This window comes from Oenanthe melanoleuca, chromosome 8 (genome assembly GCF_029582105.1).
Source record: "Oenanthe melanoleuca isolate GR-GAL-2019-014 chromosome 8, OMel1.0, whole genome shotgun sequence".
NCBI lineage: Eukaryota > Metazoa > Chordata > Aves > Passeriformes > Muscicapidae > Oenanthe > Oenanthe melanoleuca.
In genome coordinates this window covers 3,019,593-3,041,524 of record NC_079342.1, presented here as the reverse complement: position 1 = coordinate 3,041,524, position 21,932 = coordinate 3,019,593, and the positions used below count along the sequence as shown (strand labels likewise).

At 41.4% G+C, this 21,932-nt stretch overlaps 1 protein-coding gene across 1 annotated transcript in view; it reads right to left on the bottom strand.

The window, feature by feature from the left end:
- The window catches only part of LOC130256288 (FGGY carbohydrate kinase domain-containing protein-like), a 41,059-nt gene that overhangs the window by 4,608 nt on the left and 14,519 nt on the right, over positions 1-21,932 (bottom strand). Inside the window, exons 3-4 of the mRNA XM_056497784.1 lie at positions 19,428-19,531; positions 41-148 (exon numbers count right to left, since the gene is read on the bottom strand). Coding sequence (XP_056353759.1) covers positions 41-148; positions 19,428-19,531 — 212 coding nt within the window. The remainder of the gene's footprint in view (positions 1-40; positions 149-19,427; positions 19,532-21,932) is intronic.

The window sequence follows — 21,932 nt, the reverse complement described above, 5'->3', positions numbered from 1 at the left end:
GCAGCAGTCCTGGAGCCTGTCTGTGTCTCCAAACACTCACCAGTTTTCCTGTAGCACTCTGGCCTCCCTCATTCAACCACAATCCAGGTACCATGGCAGAGAAATAAGGTCCCCAAACACCAGGCACAAAAATAGGGGTTTCACTCACCTGGAAAAGCAACAGAAAGCTTTAGTGAATCAAAGTGCTTGTCAAAGCAGGAACTTCACAATTAAAGTTTGGCAGCTATCAGAGCCCAATACTGAGACAATTCCTGCTTCTCCACTGGAATCACCAACTGAAGTGGAGATGTACAGGTAGAAATTTACTCTAAAATTTAGACATGGAAAAATGTTTTCCCCCTTGCACACAAACATCCCCAGCACAGTGACAGCCTGGCCCCTGCACCCCCAGATTTGGTGGTTAGACCACTCAGGATGTGGGAGACACTGCTTCATTTCCTTTCTCTCCTTCAGAATATGCAAATTACCAGTTTATAAGGGTGGAGGGCATTTTTCTTCCTCTTACAAAGTGGTTTCACTTTCAATAGACCAGACACACTTTCTAGACTTTCCTTCTGGTCCAGCAGAACACTGTTTTCAGCCTAGTAAGGCCCAGCACACACCAGGAATTGGGATGGTGGGATTTGGGTCCCAGTACTTGCTCCAAAGACTAATTGTGAATACCTCCCTGGTTGAACATGGAATTCTTGCAGCAGGGGCTGGAGGACATAGGCCACCCATGCTCTGCCAGGCTTCTCTTGGAAGCAGGATCCATGTTTTCTCTTCCAGGACCACATATATACACTCAAGTTAGACACAGCTGTGATTTCACTGGAAAAAGAGAACAGCAGTGCAGTCCTACCCCATCCCATGATTTATGCTGCACTTCCCATTGATGATGGCTAAATCTGCAACTGTTGCTTTCTAGAAGGTGGGAACTACTAGTAGAGAAGGATACAAGAGAATTAATTCCCTAACAAAATCAGTCTGTGTGTTCCAGTGCTGAAGAGCAAAAACAGAGGTCTTAGTCAATGGGACAATGATGTCTGTCTATTTAGACCTCGCTCCTCAACACCAAAATTCTAAACCCATTGAAGGATGCTCAAGGTTTGCTGTCAAATTAAATAAAGCCTGGACTTCACATCAAAACAGTTTTGAGAGTAATCAAAGATTCAGGCCTGTTCCTGTTAAACTTGATGCATATTCTCTCTATATTTAAACAGGCTGAACTTTAAAGGCAGTTTTCACTAGACACTAGGGAATATGCTCCAAGATGAAGTTTACTGGCATTTGTGCACCACACATGTTTAGTAAATACAGCAGCAGGGAGGTTTCTGCACAAACAATAGTTTGCTCAAGCCATAAACTTACAGTACAGCTGATTCTTGTCAGGAAGTTAAGTAGGAAAACAAAACAACAAAAATTTGTTTTTCAAAATACATCACCACAGTGTCAAGAAATGCTGATTTCTCTCAGGAGTGCATCTTCCAAATCTGGGAATCCTGCTTGGTTCTCCCTTATCAGCTCTGATGCCCTGACTTACTTTCCCTACAGATGTATGTGTACACATGTGTCTGTGTGTCTGTGCAAGATTTTGGCTGACTAAACCCATTAAAGAGCAAGAATAGCTGCACTGAATTTACAAAGGCATTTATGACTCCAAGTGGACAAAGCTACGTCAAAAACATTGCAAAGACATTTGGTTTTGTTTTGTTTTCTCTTAAAACTACAAATTAATATAGCTTTGAGTTTTCATCACCTCGATGGGGCAAGCCTTCTTTTACGATTTCAATAACAAAATGAAGTGCAACAAAAAGCAAATCCTCAAACAAGTTGATTTTTAGACCAATTCCACTTCACTGACCTTACTGAGAACACAGCATGTGGTCAAAATTACCAGTCAGTATCTGCTCTGAACTGGTGATGGAAGCATGGGGAGAACCCAAACATCCCAACTCATTCCCACCCTATAGCCACAGACACAGCACAGTGTCCCAGGGGGGAACAGGGAACATTTAGGGTAGAAGGGGCCTGGGGTTTTGAAGGCTTATCTCAGAATATTTGTAATGCAGCAAACTTTGCAGGGTTGTGCAGTCTGTTGAAGGAAAAATCTGGTTATGGCAAAGGGATCAAGCTTAAAACCCAGCTGTTGTGTCACCTGAAAAAAAAAAAGTAGCCAAAGGACATTAAAGGCATCAAGATGCTTTATGAAATCAGGGGAAAGTCTAAACATCAAGAAAGACAATAGAGTTTATAAAATAAAAAACAAAATCTGCACCTTTCTTCTGTCATTAGTCCCCAGTTTACCAAATTGTCCTGTAAGTCTGACAACACCAAAATGTTTAGATTCATTAAAAGACCAAATTCTCCCTGTAGCCAGTACTTCTGGCCGAGTGTTTTGGATACTTACAGGAACTTAGGACAGGATATTTCCATGCTGGCTCTTCTCACATTACACTGAGACCTTCCTATCCTCTTACTACTAAAGTACCATTTGTACACATTCCAGCAAACTTTCAACACATGAACAGAGCAAACGAGGGCATTGGGAATTGCCACACTGATGAATAAAGCCAGCAAGGCACTTGGTTATCAGTTTTGTGGGAACTTTTAACTGGAATAAAGAATACTGGCTGTCATGCTGGGCTTCACTGATGATAGGGCATAATCAGATTTCCCACTTTCCCCTTTCACTTAAGGAGTTTAATTCCCATTTTGCAGCCTCTGGGCTTTGATGCACATGGAAAAAAGGAAAATTGGGAATAACAAACTCCCAACACAATCTTTGAGAAGCAACAGGGTGAGCATCCTCCTGTAGCTATATGCATCAGAAACAGCAAATGGTTTCCATTTCCCCTCCTTGAAATACTTGGACGGTGATTAAATCTTTCAAGCCACGCAGCAGCTGGCATTTGTATTTTCATAATAAAAGGTCCTAATTCTGTTTGAGTATACATCCCACTCAATCCCACTAAAACACATGACTAGACAGAGGCATAAGGTTGGAGAAACAGTGCAAAGTCTGCTGCAGAACCCAGAAGAAAGGAAAAGCACAATTTGCCAGATTCAGGGCTATTTTGGTTACAATAACACCATGTCTCTTTTACAGCTTTCAATTGCCTTCAGACATTCTTATGGTGATATAGGAGGATCAATGTATTTTTTTTTTTTTTTTTTCTTTAATGAGCTTAAGAAAATCCTTAATCTTTTTAGTAGAAAAACAACATGTGTTTCAGATTTATGGGCAATTGGTTTTTATTTTTAAAGCAAATAAGAGATGTCATCCTTCTCTGGAAGTTAAAATACAAATTCAAAGGGAGCCTAAGATTTTCTGCCTTCCATTTAACTGAAATTCCTCCTGTGACACACTCCCACTGTGAGACATCATAACAGTTATTATCTTTTATACAGAGTGAAACTGAAACACAGAGAGGATATCCTCTGCTAGAGGTGAGAGTGATCTCTGCACAATTAATGCAGCAGGAATTTGAAGACAGAAGACGAGAGGAATCTGAACCTGTTCAGACTTTTGAGTCATAAGCTGCATCTATAAATATTTCAGCTGAACGTGTTCACACAGGGACTGTTGCCCTCATGGGTGACAATGCCAGCTTAGACAAGGATTACACCCAGACATGCAATTCCATCTCACAGTTACTGTGTCTGGGGATGGGGGAGAATCCTTTTGTGCATGGAAATGTCACCTTTCCCTGCCTCCCCAACACACATTCTTGCTTGCTCAGCCCCATGGTTTTGGATGAAACGAGCACTAAGCAGTTCCAAGATTCCTGCTCATTTGAAAGGGAAAAAAAAAAAAGAGTTCCACACCTTCTGAAAGGGAGAAGAAGGGAAATAAAGTTCTCTCTGGGTGGGTTTAACCTCAGCGTGTGCTTTATAAAAGATCATACTAATATGTAAGATATGTAAACATTATAGAGCAATCAGAAACAAATGAAAGGATGAATTCAGTTTAACAATATTCAGCTGTGGTGAAACTGCCAGAAGGCACTTTTTGTTATGAATAGATCATTTGGATGAGTTACAGGCCAGACTTGAACCCTGGCGTGCGCTGGGAAAATCAGTGTCAAACTACCTAAGATCAGAAGGTATCAGCAGCACATCTGGCAGCCCACAGAAATGAAAAATGTTTTTAAAATATAAAAGGCTACATAGAACTAAGGTAAATTAAGAAAGGACCTGGTTAAATGGCATTAATATGAGATCTGTAATGTATTTAATTTAGATTAGTCTTCCCACTTGCCTCTCCCTTTAAAACAAAGGCAGGCAAAAAAATCCACTTCAGTTATAAAAGTCGAAAAAGCAGGAGAGGCTAATTCCCAGCTCATGTGAGTGAATCAGGGGAGTCAGTGCCTTGAACCCAAGTTCAGCTCTCAGACTGTCTCTGGATTCGAGGACAGTTCAGAACACCAAACCTCTCAGACAAGCATCCCCCAGGCCATCAAAGGAGAAGTGGCACTGGGAGATTTGTTTCACTTAGCTTTGTTTTCCTGCACCAGCCATAATGATCAGGCACATGCTCATGTTTCCTCCTCAGCTTTATGTAAATGTTACGGCAATCAGAGACAAGATAAAATAAAACACATCACGCTGGAGAGAGCAGTTTTGCGAATTTCAGCAGAATTTTCTTCCCTAGTTGACACCATCTGTTGCTAGTGCAGGCTTATACAAACTCCTTCAATAAAATTGATAGAGAACTTGGAGAATTTGGCTATTACCTGAAAAGCAAATCTTTATATTAACACGGTATACTGCTATATAAATTCCCTGCATTTTAATTTCTTCTTTCTAATATTGAGCTTCTGATATGTGGCAGCATTCTGCTATCACTATCAGATTCTCTATTTACTTGCCATAAAGACAGGAAATAATTTCTGTGGGACTACTCTTGACTTACACTCACCTCCATGAAAACAAGTTTAATCATTTATTCTACTTTTAGAGTAGAGTCACATTAAGAGTCAAAAACTTCTTAAGGTAATTATTTGCTAAGGAGAAGCTGGGTCAGAAAATTTGTTTGAAAATCACCTCATTTACCAGCTTCTATAGGCAGAAATTCAGAATAACAGTTGCTTTTGTTTGGCTAAGACAGGTAAGAAGAAAAGATCTAAGATATTAATAGAGAGAGCAGAGAAAGAAACAAGGACAAGAACCATATCAGTCATCAACTAATAAATGCTCTTTACAGTTCTGGACTTTGATCATTGACAAGTCAAATACTTTCATTAACTTTTCTGCTGACTTTTAACTTCCAAAGTTTCTCACTGACTGTGGATTGAGAATACTGACAGCCATTCAATTCAGGGGCTTTACATCGATGCATAAAATCCTGCATTAAGAAAACTGTATCATTTTGCTTCTGCTGACAGATGGGTCTTATAGAGCTACTCAACCCCAACTCTGACAAAGAATGAAAGAGATTCATAAAAAAAGGGAAGAACTCAAAGGGAAACCCAAGAATGTTTCATTTCTAGGTTTCTGGTTCAAACTTAGGTCATAGTAAGCTACTGAATGTGTGATTTAATAACAGCACTTGCTGGTGGCATATCAATATATATACACATATAGAAACTGGGCAAAGCTGGGGCATGAAATTGTGTTTTCAGTGAATTGATGCCTACTCTAAAATTGCCATCCTGGCATTATTTCTCAAGTCCTAAATGAGTTTAAAACTAAGCTTCCCCATAACTCTGGAGGCTATTTTCTAAGTTAAATGTATGGTGCACCAAGTCAACTTCTTAAAATATGTCTATTAGTACTAATAATTACATACTAAACACAAAACAGTAGTCTAGCTTCAGCTTGATGTAAGATATATTTAAGAAAATAAGGTCTTGGAACACAAGAAATGTACTTCAGGACACAAAGGAAATTAAACTTTATTAATATTCCAATTCCTACAGGTCATACACTGCCAGCAATTTATTTGCTTATATTTTAAGCTCAGATGCCCTGGCCATCATGGGTCTGCTATGCAGCTGCATAGCTTGTGGTGGGCAAGTCACCAGCTCTGCTCCACGTGACAGGCTGGCATCCCCTGAGCCATCCTCGGTGACAGATTTACTCTGCCATGATATTAAGACCAGACCACAAAAATTTTTGCAGAGAGCTCACTTTATCCCACTGGAAGGATGGAAGTCACACAAGTGACAACAACAACAGAGAGGGAATGAGGACTTTGGGGTTCTGCCTGAGCTCGCCCACCCACAGATGATTCTGGTAACCTGTTTACAGGCAGCTGAAGAATTCTGGCTTAGGGGATACAAAACACTTCCATGAATGCCTCACTGAGTATGCACCTCAGCACTTATTGCCAAGGCTATGCCACAGAGACCTGGGAAATTCAATCCCTGTATTAATTACCTCCCAGACAAAACTCTCAGTACAACCTAAAACTAGGAGACACAAACTAGGGGACTACAGTTACCTCTTACTCCAAGTAGTAACCTGTGTGAGAAAGGCAGCAAAATGTGAATGGCACACATGCTGAACCATTTCTAATTTTCTGAATTCTCCATAAAACATTAACTGGTCTACAAACTAGAGGCCAAACCAGGTATGTGATTAATGTGCAATAAAGAAACCCCACTCCTGGGGCAACTTGATTGCTTCATCTCTAAAAATATTTCAGGTGAGTTATACATTGGGACTATATACTGCACAACCCAGCTCTTTATCTAACAAGAATTAATTTGAGTAAAATTTTACTGAGTTTATTAAACATTTGCACAGTTAAGATCTTTTTTTCAAGGCTATATAAGAAAAGATATTTGGAAAAAAAAATAAAACTTATGATTTTTAACAAAAGAATAGGTTGAATCACAATAGTATGTCTCAACTTGTACTGAGTTTATATTTATTGATATAAAGAGGAATTATTCTAGACCAGAAGAAGTAGCTTACATTTACTGGTATAAAGAGAAATTCATGTAGGGAAGACGAGGAAGATACTGGCTCTTAAAAGAGTTAGAACACACCAATTAAAATGTTGTTTAAAACTGACAAAAATCATATTTAGCAAAAAGTCACCCTTGTTTTACTCTGCTGTATTTAAAAAATGCAACAGATCAGGGAATAAAGAGGTCAAAGACTGCACTTGTATGAGCAGCTTTTCTGGAGATCTGCCCTTAAAACCAGTTTGAATGTGCATTTCTGAGAAAGGCTTCTGACAGGGGATGCTCTGGGGCTGAACTAACTCACTGCTGTGACCCCTGCACCTCCTGAGGCCCACGTTCAGGCAGCAGCCAGGTCCAGCCTCTTCATCTGAGCTGGCTGTGGGGATTTTTTCCAATAGGCTGCATCAATTTTCAGCCCAAGGTATGTTAGGTATTAGAATGTCTTAGGGTACAGCCACATGAATAAATTATTCTGGGCAGAAATTGGAGGTCAGTTGCCCAGCAAAACCACCCCTACTCATCATCTCTCTGTGGTGTATGGTGTGACAGATCCCAGGGACCTGGCACATTGCACAGGAAACCAGGGCCAGGAGTGCTGCTGGGGAGTTGCTGACATGGTACAAACACACACTATAGATTACTCAGTGCATTTCTTCATCTGCCCCTGCTCTTATTTCACGAGCGCACAAAAGGATTTTTAAAATCTTATTTTTGCTTCTTTTTCTTTTTTTTTTTTTTTTTTTTTTTTTTTTAACACGAGTCTCATGAAAGAAGCTGGCAATGATATCAGCTTTAAATATTAACCAGCCAAGCTGGACAGCTGGTATTTGTTTTAAGTAGAACAATACTTTTCACATTATAAAATCCTGCCATTTTCCCAAGGGGAAAATAGAGAGCTAGACTGGTGCCTACCTCTCCTACTGTAAACTTTTGACTTTCTCTCTTTGCACTCAAACCTCTATATTCAAAAGCAGAATAGAAAACCAGGGGGAAAGAAAAGAAAATTATACTGGAAGAAAAATACTCTTCATTTTGTTTGCCTTACTATTATCTAAGTAAAAATAGTGAGATGTTAATAAGAGAAGCTAAGAGGGTCATGTCTGAATGTGTTCTTCAAGTCCTGTTCCAGTTCTTTGCTGAATTTTACCTGCTGCTTGCAGAAGATGGGAGCTGTACTGGGACATGAGCATTTATAAGTTAGCCACTTATCAGGAGCAATAATTAACCACCCTACCAGGCCACCTGCAGCCACCTTGAGAGAAACAGAGAGGGGAAATATAAAAATAAATTCTGTGGAATAAGCACTAAGTTCTCAACCTGCTACCAGATCTTCTGCCAGCAATCTCCTGACCATGACTTCCCCCAGCCACTGTGAGCAACAGACTCCCAGCTTTCCATTCATGTGGGTGCAGTTCACCCAGGAAGCATCAAAAAGCTCTGAGTCATATCTGTGAATCAGTGTCACAAAGCCCACACGTGATGGAAGAGAACAGCAGCTTGGGGTTAGGGAGCTCTGCCATCTTGGGAAGCTAGATCCTGTCTGAAAGTCCTGGATTAGCCTAGGATCCAACAAATTATGGTCTAAAAAATGTCATAACCCAAAAGGGCTCAGAGGCCTAGGGGGTGCAGGTTTTCTTTCTAGAGTAATGATGCTGTTTGCTTTGCAGAATGAAGGGTTTCATCAGGCACTGTCAGATGGTTGAGAGACTGGATTCAAGAAGAGGGAACCATTCCCAGAGAGGGGCTGGAGCAGCAGGAATCAAACCAGGAGAGCCCAGGAGGGTCTAGGGAGCAGTGCCAGACCATCAGGTCACTCAGAGTCATTGTGAGAGGGGTCTCCAGAAGAACTGACAAGTCTCAGTATAGCATCTGCCTCTGGAACTGTCCCTGGACACAGAAAAAAAACAATCCTGGTGTCCTGCGCAGAAAGTCTGCACCCCTGTGAAGTTTGAGTTCCTTGTGTGTGAGGTTAACCTCCTGTTTATTCCAGGAAGCAAACCTGGAATTAAGCCTGGGACGACTTGAAAGTTTCAGCTCTGGAAGAAGTTAAATGGGATTGAATGCAGGGGTAACCATTCCAGACTCAGTCAACATCCACCATTTCCTTCTGCCTAAATCAGAGATGCAAGAACTTCAAAAGTCTTTGTCAGGACCCTGCCTGAATGCTCAGCTCTGCAGCAAACCTTTTAAATTAGATGAATTTTGACTGTTCCAAGCTTAAATGTTCACATCCATTTACTTCTGCTTTTTATCAGTATCCATTAACACTAAGCTTATTTATGTTTCAGCTTGGGAAAGTACACGATGGACACACAGAAGCCTATGATCCTTTTTCTTTGTATTCCCAAAGGTCAAGGTTTATTTCAGAAATTGGTAAAAAAAGACCTTTAATCTGCTAAATTGTTTTCAAAATCCAAAACAGAAAAAAAAAGCCCATGTTTGTGATGGATTCAGATGCTTTTTGCTAAGCACTTAAGCACTAACAGTTCTGCATTGATTTATTTTATTGTTTTATTTAGTGAAATGTCTGGATACAGATATACACATTAACCTTTTTCTTTTTTTTTTTTTTTTCCTCATATTTACTGTGTCGCCTTCCTTGAAATGGGAACTACAAGTGCTTTGATAAATGGACTGAAAGGTTGTCTGGTTACCCCATGGCTTCTGCTTGTGTCCTTGCAGAAATGCTGTTCTGGACCCTTCTGCAGCAGTGCTGCTCCATGACTCACTGCAGTTACTTCTGTGCCTCTCAAAACAATAGTTCACTGGGGATCCAGGGCCTCAAATGAGCTACAACCATTTATTCCACCCATTTATTTTTACTTCTCCTCCAGTGATAGATTTTCACTGTCACAAAATGCCAGTTTGTGTGAAGATTATAAATCTTCTAGCACAGCCATTTTAACTTTGCACTTGATAACACTACAGTTTGCTGCTATGGGAAGTTAAATCCCTTAAAGTTCATCAGTAAGAACTAACTCTTCTCATGTTTAAAAAAATAAAATCAAACCCCAAAAGCCATACAGTCTCTTCTAACCTGTTGTTAACAGTGGGCAGTAACAGGTAGCTTAGAGAAGATCATAGAAATACAGGAAATGTACAATAATTTAAACAAAGATATTCTCCCAGCCTCCAGTGAGATGAAGTTCAAGCAAATTTCTGTTCTTACTTTCAACCAACACACAAGAAACCAAGTCTTCAGAAGTGACTGATACTGCAAACAACCCCCAGTTTTCATGAACAAAAGCTCCATTTGTGCAGCAGAAAATAAATTTACTATAATGACAAGTTAGATATCAGGGCAAGTGTCTTACAAGAACACTGGAGTTTTTTAAGTCTCAGAATTATTCCTTTAGCTCATAGCCCTTCAATCTTCTGCTCTGGCTCCTAAACAAACATGTCTCAGATACTACTTGCAGCAGAATCTTATTTTAGGAGACTACTGAGATTTCATCCCAAACTGAAAGCTTGGGAATTGTGCACATGGAACAGCTGTGCCACAAATAACAAAACAAACTCTACTCGTACATGGCACTGGAGAAAAGCCCTCCAGGACCCCCAGCCAAGCTCTGAGGATTCCCAGGCAGACCCAGTCCTTATCACTGTGGCTGGATGCCCTTCCCACACATCTTAAGGACTTTCTTATTTATTTATTGCATAATACAGTTCATTTCAGAGATTTTCCTTTTTCCCCATTGTCTAAGTGTTCCTTTTACTTTCAACAACAGTATCATGCCTGCAGTTCAATAAATCCTCTGCAATACCCCTGGACTTGGAAGCAGATTCACATTATATGGGATATGCATTCACACACTATTTAAAACATATTTTTAAACATTTGAATAACCAAATGGGTAAATCCTGAGGACCTTACCCGGTGTTTATTCAGTCCTTACTTACTGAGACAAACTCCCAAGGCCAGAGTAAACACTGAGAGAGTACCTCAGGCCTTCACCCACAGCCATAAACAATGAACTCAGCATAAACTGTGATCCCCAGCTGGCACAGGGAGAAAAGCAGCAGCTAATGCTTCTCCCCACTTTGCTTCCAGAGGGATTATATGAGAAGAAATTTACTTTCTCCCTAAAAGAACTTGCCCCATCCAAGATATTGCCCCATTCACAGCTGGAACAGCAACAAGGAACTCAGATGAAGAACTACTGATTCATGAGATGATGAACAGAATTGGAATGGAGGGAAAAAGCCATAATAAGAGGCCTAATGCCCAAGGACTGATGGAATTTGCCTGAGTGGGAGAACTGTTGCTGTTAAGAAGAATAAACAGCAGTGCATCTGTATCCCCTTGACAACAGAGCCCTTGATACTCTCATATCACACCTTGCATTGCAGAGATGTTTGTCTGCACAGCTTCAGCTTCCTGCTCATAGTGCAAGTGAAGGTACTAAGGAAAGGCAATAATCTGACAGAATCACAGAGCAAACCACTAAACAAAATATGGGATTTTGACTCCAGCTTTCACAACCCTCACTGCAAATAAGGCTAATTCCAAAATTTTAAAACTAACAGAAAACCCCTAAGTTGTTTTCCACACATTTATTGTATTCCCTTGAAAATTCCAGTTCATTGTTCCAGGGCTCAGAAACATCTAAGAGATGACCAAGAATACCCCTTATTATATCTCATTTAATTTGTATTTTAGTTATTCTTTTACAGTTATTGTTTGTAAAAGAGCAGAAAATTGAGTCCTTTTTGCTCTCCCTGAGATCTAGACACACAGAGCAAGCAGGCTGTTCAATAAATTTATGTCTGCTCAAAAAACCAAGAGAGACAAGGGATCTGGAAAGGTCATTCATTTTACATTTGTATGCTTGTGATCTGAGAAAAATCCCCTATGCAGCTCTCCTTGGAGCAGAGCACTCCAGGAAGGCACTTGGGGCTGCTCAAGATTTTAGGCTTCAGGCCAATCCATCCTTCTGGGTCTAGAGAGGAGTGATCAGATTTGGTTACCCTGTAGCCTTGATGGAAGTGTTGCACCTGTCAGATCTGATAGCATCACTTTGAAGAATACAGGAAAGGAAAACCAAAAATCTTCTGTTACAATGAAAGGCTGCTGCTGCTGATGGATTTTCATAAACAAAAATTTGAATATTGCTACTTAATAAACAAATCAAAAGTAGGTTGTTTTGTCCTCTCCCCTACAATGGAGTGATGCTGTCATGTGAACATCAGTGAAGAAAGACAAACATTTAACTTTCCCAGAATCACATAATACAGAATACAACCTCCTTCCTACAGCAAAAGAAGCAAAATCCCCCACATCCTATTAAAATATACAGCTGTTACAGCTAAGAAATGAAGATGACAGGTGGATGGAGGGCTTGATATAATAACAGGTAACCTTCAATCCTACGCTGCTTTGAGCAGAGAGGCCTAAATTAGGCAGCCCAATATTTCCAACAGCCAGAGCAGCTAAATCTTTGTAGTGTCAACATAAGAAGGTAAGAAGCTCAGTCTCTCTTGCTCACTCTTCCTAAGGCAAAATACAGGCAAAGGAGTGAAGAACAGGAGAGGAGCCCTATTAGCAGTCAGACCTGGAAAGGCAGGGACACCTTCCACTACCCCAGGCTGCTCCAAGCCCCATCTAACCTGACCTTGAACACTTCCAGGGATGGCGCAGCCACAGCTTCTCTGGGCAAGTATTCTGAAGGCTCAGTACCCTAAATCCTACACCCTGATCCTCTGTGTCACACAGGGCAGCTTGCAGTGAACCACAGGATGGAAAGCACTGCGTGTGTTGGAATTTTCAAAGTTTCCACTGATGCCAGTGAGTTGCCTTTTAAGTATCAGCCTTTATGGTTCTCCAAGCAGAGCATTTTTCAAAGCCTTCTCTCTGTCCACATCTATTATTTGAGTCTTTGAACTCAACTGATCTGTTCACAAAAGGCAAGGAGAATTGAATGTATAGTTTTGTGAGAATGTTACTGAGATTATCTCGTTTATGTACAATAGAGATTAAATTGCTTTCAGATATGTTGCCCTGCACAGGTTGATTGCCAGCAAAGCACTGGGTTCAAAACTTTGATGTCTCTAGACTGACATATGCTAAATAGGAAGGTCCCATTCTCCCCGTCACCAAGGCATACCTGAGCTTTGAATTATGCCAGGCCAGGAACAAAGGAATCTTGCTCATAACAAAAACGTTTAATAACTCGCTGAGAAAGCCTCTCTTTCATCTCTGCCAAGCTTTAGGAAAGGCTGGGAGGCAAGCAGAAATAAACATTGTACAGACTAACCACTGCTGGCTCTAAAGTAAACTCTCCAACTTCCTATTTACATTTCAAGATCTTAAGCTTTGTGGTTTACTAGTTCTGCAAGTAAGTGCTTTGGGTTTTGGAGGCTGCCTGCACATGATCTCCCACCACTACTGAAGTCTTCCTAGCTTTTATTAATATAATGGGGAGGTCAGAAAAGCAACAATCTTTTATATGCCCTGCTAGCAGAAATATTTTACTTCTTGCTTTTTAAAAACCAAACAAAGCAAGCAAAGCATACAATGGCAAATTAATGCCAGCAAAGGGGATATTAGAGTTGTGTTTGTTTCTTTTTGAAACGGAGGATGCTGGAACATGGAACAAGAAAGTTTCATTAAAAAGGGTGTGGAGGAGCTCTTGGAGGGACAAGTAAAAGAAGGTGGCAATTTTATGGATTTACAACCCTTTTAAGGCCACTGGCTGAAAAAGCACCTAAAGAGGCTCTGTGACCTTTTCTACGTAAGCCTAAATCTGTGTACGCTAAGGGCAGGCAACCTGCAACAACAGTTGTGAAGTAAATGTGGTTTTCATTTCATGCAGCCTTCCCTAAATGTAAAACATCTTCATTAGCTGGGAAGTCAATGCTGTGACTGCTGCCAAATGCAATATAGAAGGCAGCAGAACTGTGCCGAATGAGGACAGAGCGAGTGAGAGGCTCCAGTGACACTCAGCTCTTTCTCCCATTCTGTGGCTCACATGTAGAACAGGCTTCACAGGGGAGAGGAATATTTAAAAAGCAAGAAGGAAGGCACTTATCAATTTCATAAAGCTCACACATATAATTTCCCAAACTCACCGAGGCTGCCCCAGCCTCACTAGGTATACTTTTATTTTTTTCCTCCTGCATTCCTCCCTCTTCTGCAGCTCACCTCCCCAAAGCCAGCGCCTTTCCCCTGGTCAGGAGAAAGACAAAGTGCTGTCCCAGCTGGGCTGGGTCGCAGACAGCTGGCGGGGGCTGTCCCTGTCCCTGCTGCCCTGTCCCTGTCCCTGTCCCTGTCCCTGTCCCTGTCCCTGTCCCTGTCCTTGTCGCTGTCCCTGTCCCTGCTGCCCTGTCCCTGTCCCTGTCCCTGCTGCCCTGACCAGGGACCGCACGTTCCAGTCGGGGCTGCCGGAATGTACAGGGCTGCAGTGCTGCCAAAGCAGCACATCCCACTGCATGGCACTGATCTGCCCTGCAGCACATCCCACTGCATGGCACTGAGCTGCCAAAGCAGCACATCCCACTGCATGGCACTGAGCTGCCCTGCAGCACATCCCACTGCATGGCACTGATCTGCCCTGCAGCACATCCCACTGCATGGCACTGAGCTGCCCTGCAGCACATCCCACTGCATGGCACTGAGCTGCCCTGCAGCACATCCCATTGCATGGCACTGAGCTGCCAAAGCAGCACATCCCCCTGCATGGCACTGAGCTGCCCTGCAGCACATCCCACTGCATGGCACTGAGCTGCCCTGCAGCACATCCCATTGCATGGCACTGAGCTCTCAAAGCAGCACATCCCACTACATGGCACTGAGCTGCCCTGCAGCACATCCCACTGCATGGCACTGAGCTGCCCTGCAGCACCACTGCCCAGCCCTGACAGCTTTCCTCTCATCACACATCACTTGGAGCAGCTCAGGAGTCCCTGTGCTGTGCTTACTCCAAAGGCTGCTGCTTTAACAACGTGGCATGTACTGAAGAGGAGACTCTGGTATCAGAGCCAAAATATACTGAATCCACTTGCTGGTCTGGCTCCCACTGAGATTAGAGATCAGCTCTGAGAACACTTTGAGCCAGCATGTCTCTGCTGTCTCCTCTCCAGGATGTACTGCAAAGGACACGTACTGTGCATGCTCTGGGGGTGGAAACGTGCTTAACACTCTATTTGTGTGAACAAAGCTGGCAGCTCAGGCGGATATTGTGGAGCAAAGAAGCTCTATTGTGTTTGCCAGTCATCACGAGAATCAAATGAACAAATTTAGAATAAGCAAATTGGGCCGGAGCTCCTTTAGCAGAAAACACTCAAAGGCTAGTCAGGCTTAGTAAGAGAAAGTATGGGATATTCTTCCTGAAATAATCCATAGTAAATATTGGGACAGCACAAGGAGCAGATCATTTTTTGCTGTTCATGTAGTTGTTCTGCTTTTAAATCATGTATTTAATCTGAAAAGGTAGAAGATATATACTTGTACCCCTCCATTTGAAAAAAATGACTAAATTATACAGTTCAAACTGCATGCACATTATCACCCAGGGAAAAAAGAATTGAATTCACCAAGTCAGGTGAATTCATTCCCAATGCCAAAAGTCACAGAAGTAACAAAAACAGATGCAAAAGAAGAGATTGCATCTATTGAAGGGATTCCTTGACAACCCCCAAAAAGAGGTGTTGAGTACAGAGAACTGATAAAGAAGGAATGAATGAAGAAGAACACAACAAATGAAGACAGAAAAAAAAATATCAGAGACTGGAGAGAATAACAGAACACAAACCTTGCACATTTTGGACTCAAAATACCAGCAAATTCAGACTCCCTCCATTAATAAGCTGAAATCAGGCCAGACTATGTTCCCATGGGAATCTGTCCTGCCTGCTTTCTTCAGCTGGGAATCACAAAAGGTGTTGGAGCAAGAACAACAAACATTGTCATGATGTTACTTCGCCCTGCGAAAGCACACTTGTGTCCAGGACTGGGACATGGGAATACAGAAATCTGTGCCTGAAAACCTCCTGATCACATAAAGGTTTCAGAAGAAAAAGGATTTTTGAAACCTTTAAAATACCCCATAAAACCCTAAGACACTGGCAGGAAGACAGGCTTTTAGGGAAACCAACTACCTTATTCCCAGAAGTTAGGGCATGTCTATTAGACCCATGCAAAACTACAAGTTAGGAATAACAGGCAAGCTCCTGTTTCAGTGCCTCAAACCTGCTGTGATTTTGCTGGGAAAAACTACTCACACATTTTGTGTAGTCGCCATGGCTACACAGGGATAGGCTCCTAAAAGTTCCAAAGCCAAGTGTGGGTGCTGGAGCTCAGAGCCCCTGCCTGCAAAGCACGACGGCAGTGGCAGCCCACCCAGGAAAGTCAGGGAATACCCTTGGGCAGAGAGACCAAACCTGCAGGGATGAATCCCAGCCCCACAACATGGGACAAATCCTCCACAAGTGAAAGAGCAGCTTATTTGCCATTCCAAATGCAAATTCTACCCATGTCTTTTGCTAGGGCAAAGGAGGCAGCAGAGAATCATGTAAAATGCATAACTGTCCAAAAATATTCAGAAAACCATCTTTTCTTTTCTTGTTCCTCATGGATAATGGATGAGCCCAGAGGTGGCAGTGACTTTCAGCAACCAACAGCTCAGACCTGGGCTGGGGTAAATAACTTAATTAAAACATGCATTTTGATGCTTTTGTGAGCTATTCAACAGAAACACAAAATTCTTTGTGTGCGTCTGATTACCCCAAACCATCAGTGGTTAATTCCAAAAGCATATCCTCACTTAAAAATGGTAGTTCCACCACAAATTAAACTATTATAGCCATGAGTAAAATTAGGTTCCACATTTGTACTTTCTAAAATATCAAAGGCATGATTAGCAAAGTCTTTTGTTTAAGATCCCTAGAGTCCTGGAGGTAATGAAAACTGGGTCGAGGAGCAGTTTCTCTGAAAGTTTAAAGTAAATGCTGTGTTCAAGCATTACCTGCTCTGTGACTCACAGAGTACTTGGTCTAGAGAATGGAACTACTGTACCAACACAGATACCAAGAGCAGTCCCCCTGCCCTGACCAGAGGAGGAAGGGATGGAAAAGAAAGGCATTGCAGATGATTTTGAACAGTTTCCTGTTACGGCCCCTTGAAAGAAGCCCAGCCGTACTTTCCCCCTGCTTTCTGTTTGCTGAATTTCTCCTGACAGTTGGCTCCTTCGTTTGCCAGAACCACAACAAAGGACGGCCTTGAGTTTCCACACAGGCCATTTTCTCCCTCTCTCGTCTCTGATCATCTCACAAAGGTATTATTGTTGCTGGCTCACTGGGGCTCAGTGCACCTGAGGCACATCAAAGGCACTTTTTAATGCCCGCCTGACCACACAGGTCTCTCTCCCACTGCATTAAATTAAACTCGATGATTAATCTCTGTAGCCCTCAGGGTCCCTTGGTGCACAGAGAGAGAGAAAATATATATTTCTATCAAAACACAAGTATAATATACTTTCATTTTATAGCCCTAATTAAAAAAAGGAACAGCTAATTTTGGCCAAATGCAGCTGCATATAGGTCTCATTAAAACACAAATACAACTGCTCTGTGTGCTCCACATTCACTTCATGCAGCCTGTGCAGGTAATAGATAAAAGAACAGAAAACTAAAATCCTTTCCCAGATTAGATCCAGAGAAGTTTAGAATTTACTTATTGTCTGCTGGCTAGAGATTGTTATACCCCTGGCTCTGCAGATGAGTGAAGGCAGGCAGTTAAGGAAATGATTATAAAATGCTGAGTAGGTAGATTTAAGTAAAAATCTACTTAAATCTAGCAAAAACTGCACAAGCATCTATTCCTGAGTTCGAACTGAAGTGATTAAAAGCCTTAAAAGGTTCTGTCTCATGCAGTCTGTGTTTGACTTTGGGGTTGCTTTGATGACAGAACTTCAGCATGGATTTTATCACATCCCTTTTGCTACATTAGCATATTTAATGGAGCCACAACTCTCGTGTTTGTGAAGAGCACACACAAAATGTGTTTATATTGATGTGCTGTGCTCTAATTTGGAAAGTCAAACACTCTACTGTTGTGAACTGGGTGTATGTTGGAACTTACCAATGTACAAATATCAAAAATTAATAAATAACCACACAGATCTTTCTCCAGGGCTGGTTGTACTAAAGGAATGAGCCAGAGCCAGTTGGCCCACTGCCAGCTACCCAACATTGCCCTTAGACCTTTGGGGGAAGCTGCCTGAGAGCTCCTCAGCTCACTGCAGTCCAGCACTATGTCTCTATGAACACATTTTAACAATTTAAACTAACTCAGCTAAATTAAACAGGTTAGGAAGAGTTCACTCAAACAGCTTCTACTGAAAGGGCAGAAACCTCCATCAAAAAACCTGGAAATAATGAAAGCAGTGGCAGGGCTTGAAGGGTGACTTCTTCCCCCAGGGTTCCCCACCTGCCCTATGACAGACAGACAGGTACCAGTGGAATTTTTCAAAGACAAAGCAAGCCAAGAGTGATGGAGTTTGAAGCTTGAAACTTTTGTTTAGGAAGGAACCAAAATATATTCCAGTTGGTCTACGGGATTTAAGCTCAATCCTCTGCTTCACAGTAGTGGGATTATTCATGTCTTTCAATTCAATCACATGCTAAAATGCTTTGCTGAACGACAATCCATGTGACAAGATCCCCATTTATTCATGCTCAAGATCACCATGGATTCATCCTGTTACTACAGAGACAATTTATTGTTAAGCCTGATGTTTTATTATCAGCCTCCTTTCTTTTTCTCTCCTGCAGCTTTCTCCATGAAGCATGTCAGTCCTCTCCAACACCTCCAGCACTCCCAGTGCCATTTGCACCTTTTGGAAAAATCCAAGTTCTAATCATTCTAAATTTAAGACCAAAATGAGTTTTAAATAAAAAATGTGGCAGAAAAGGGTACTTATCTAAATGGAATGCTCTCAGACTCATACATTTTAAAACAGTATAAATTTCAAAAGCAGACACTAAATTTTAATTGCAATCTCAGAGAAAGCTTTTGTATTAATTCACTGAGAAAAATTAGCAAAGTGAAAACTGCTTATTGGGGCGTTTTCTTTCTTTTTAGTCATGATATGTCTCATAATTCTACACACCATGGCAATTTTCAGAAGGAGAAGGATTTATATTGATTAAGGGAAGAGGTGGGGGAGCAGGGCTGTGACTGAAGTCGGGCACTCCTTCTCCAAAGGCACTCTTCTGTAACACATTAGTGACAGGCTTGTCACAGATAACTCAGGCTCAGGCTTTGGCTCAGATTTCAGGCTGCTCTTTAAGCCACTCTGGCATCGTGGTTTTTACTTTCCATGTCATTTTTCAGTATTGATTTCTACTACTATTAAAGTTCTTGCTCAATAGCAAATGCACAGTAATTTATAATTAATATCCAAAGGTAAAGATAGAGTTACCAGAAAAAAAAATTCAAGGAAAAAACAAGGGGTTGAGAAGGACAAAGGTCAATTTTCCCTTCAAAAATGTAAGTTAGTAAATTCTGCACAAATTAGGATGACACATACAACCTACCCCCATGTGGCACGAAGATGTTCCACAGATCATAGCGACTCGGGATGTAATGGGCTGGTTCTCACATGGAAGGTTATGTCCTTTCACATCTGCTCCAATCACTCCTATTAAAGTAAAATTAAAATTCTCTGTTAAAGAAGAACAAGCCACCTTGCACCAAACAGACCTTTTCTGCACTCAAATAATTGCTGAGTATCTCACACCACTGCCACAAATCAGGAAAAGCTATTTAGCCAATAAAGAAAATAATTTTATCTGTCGGAGTAAAGTATTTATTCCAGATATAAGGACCCAAGATGATTTCTTCTAAATGCATGTCTATCATCATGATTTTTAAGTGTTATTTTACCTGACATTTATTCTCATAGGTAGCTCACTGACATGCAGAATAAAAGTGCCCTGCTGTACTGGCAGGCTGCAGATGTGTTTATTTGTTCACAGTTTATCATGAACATCCTGGATGATGTGTTTTGTCAGGGGATGAGTTGGAGAAAGGGGTAACTTGGCAGGAGACTGGAAGGCTGCCAGCTTTGTTGTCTTCACTGCTGCTGCTGTTCTGTCCATGTCAGAACCATCTAAAGGCAGATTATTCCTCCCCTTGGAGGACCTGAGCTTGGCTCTGAGGAGCCTCTGCGTGCAGGACAGCACAGGATGGAGCACAAAGTCAGCAGCACTCAGCCTGCAGCAGAAAATACACCCAGGAGGAGCCAGGCAGCTGAGCCTCAGAACATCCCATCCTGCCTGATTCACTTCAGGGGAGGCTACAGAGGGAATCTGCCCTCTCCTCCTCCTCTGCCAGGCTGCATCCTGGCACCACTTTGTGCTGCACCCAGCAAAATGCAGCAGCCGACAAGTAACATTTTCATATCGAACTTGTTTTTCCTTTTTTTTTCTTAAACATCGCTTTTCAGCTGGCAAACTGGTCACCAGACTGTGCATTTGCATCTCCAAGCTCAATTTGGAGACCAGTATATCAATACTGATAAAAAAAATCCTCTTTCCCTCCCTGTAGAAGGATCAGGAAAAACATTTGCTGGACATTGTGAAAGATGCCAAGTGTTAGGGCTGGTTCATATCCCATTTCATATCACATTTCATTAACACCTTCTTGTTTAGATCACCACTGCAATGCTCTGTTATCAAATCAGTCTGGTGGGATCACCATGGTTATCCTGGTATTACCATGGCTGGAAGTCATCTAAACAATCAGAAAATTAAGGGCTAAAATTTTTAAAGTCTTAAAAAATCCAGCTTCATGTCCCTTTAACTAAACAGACTTGTAACTATAAAGTGGCACAGCTGTCATAAAGAGAGTTAGGAACAACAAAAAGCTAAAAGTAAGGCTTCTACTTCATGCTTTATTTTTTCACTGCTCCAACATGATGAATGCATATGAGGAATTTTGGATAGGGTTGTCAACTAGGCAAATTCCTGTACTAAGCAAGAGTATATTAGAATTTCTTGAGTTAAAAATATTGTTCACACTTGAGAGGGAAGAAATCTATTAAACTAAATAGTCAGCATATGCTGCAAATGTATTTTCATAAAAAATATAAAACTGAAAATATCTTTTTAATTGCTAAGAAAATATGCATTCTGCAAAACAGGTATTATGGCACTTTTTGGAATTTTAGTCAGTGGCTTCACCAGTGTTTAGAATTGTTAGACTCTTCATGTTTGTGATTAATTAAAGTCAGACAGCAGATAAGTCTGGAATATTGGCTAAAAGTTATATAATTGCTGTTGTAAGTCACTTTCACCTTTAGCTTAGGTGGAATTTTTCATAGTCTGAGGCAGACTCAAAAGCAGAGGCTGAGAACAAGAAGTCTGTGCACCACGCAGAATAGAGATTTTTAGGAGCAGGGCTTAGCAATGTGTGCTTCTGGATCTCTTCCACAGTGACATGGTATTTTAGACACTGCACCATAAATCATCTACTTTTGTTGAAACAATGCTGATGCCTTTTGAAAAGGTGCAATGTAAACAGTATTTTTATGAGGCCAGTTCCACAAGCCTGGCCTCCCATCCTCATAGTTTTATCTGTCTACTCTCTGAAATTAGTACAGTAGGTCAAAATGCCAGATATAACTTCTTGGCTCTTAGATCCTCACTTTTCCATAAGAGGTATCAGATGGACTGATTCAGGAGTCACACATGACCTCCTCAAGCATGCACACTAAACAATTCTTTACCTTCTTGTACTCAAAGCTTTGAAGCCTTCATAAACTTCAGGATCCTGCTCAGCCAAACCACACTTCACATCCAGCCAAAGCAGATCTGAACTGCATCAAAAGTTACTGACACTGAAAACAAGATGCCCACCACGTCACTCTGTTTTAGCCTGCAGGATATTTTCTTTACATATCTTCACTCTTCAATTCTCCTTTTGCTCCTGCTGTCACTTTTGCTATCAAAATTTTTCATTTTTGCTATCCTTTCTACTAAGTTTCCACACCATTTCCAATACATTTATTACCCTTCCTGGATTCAAGAAGGATGAGTTCC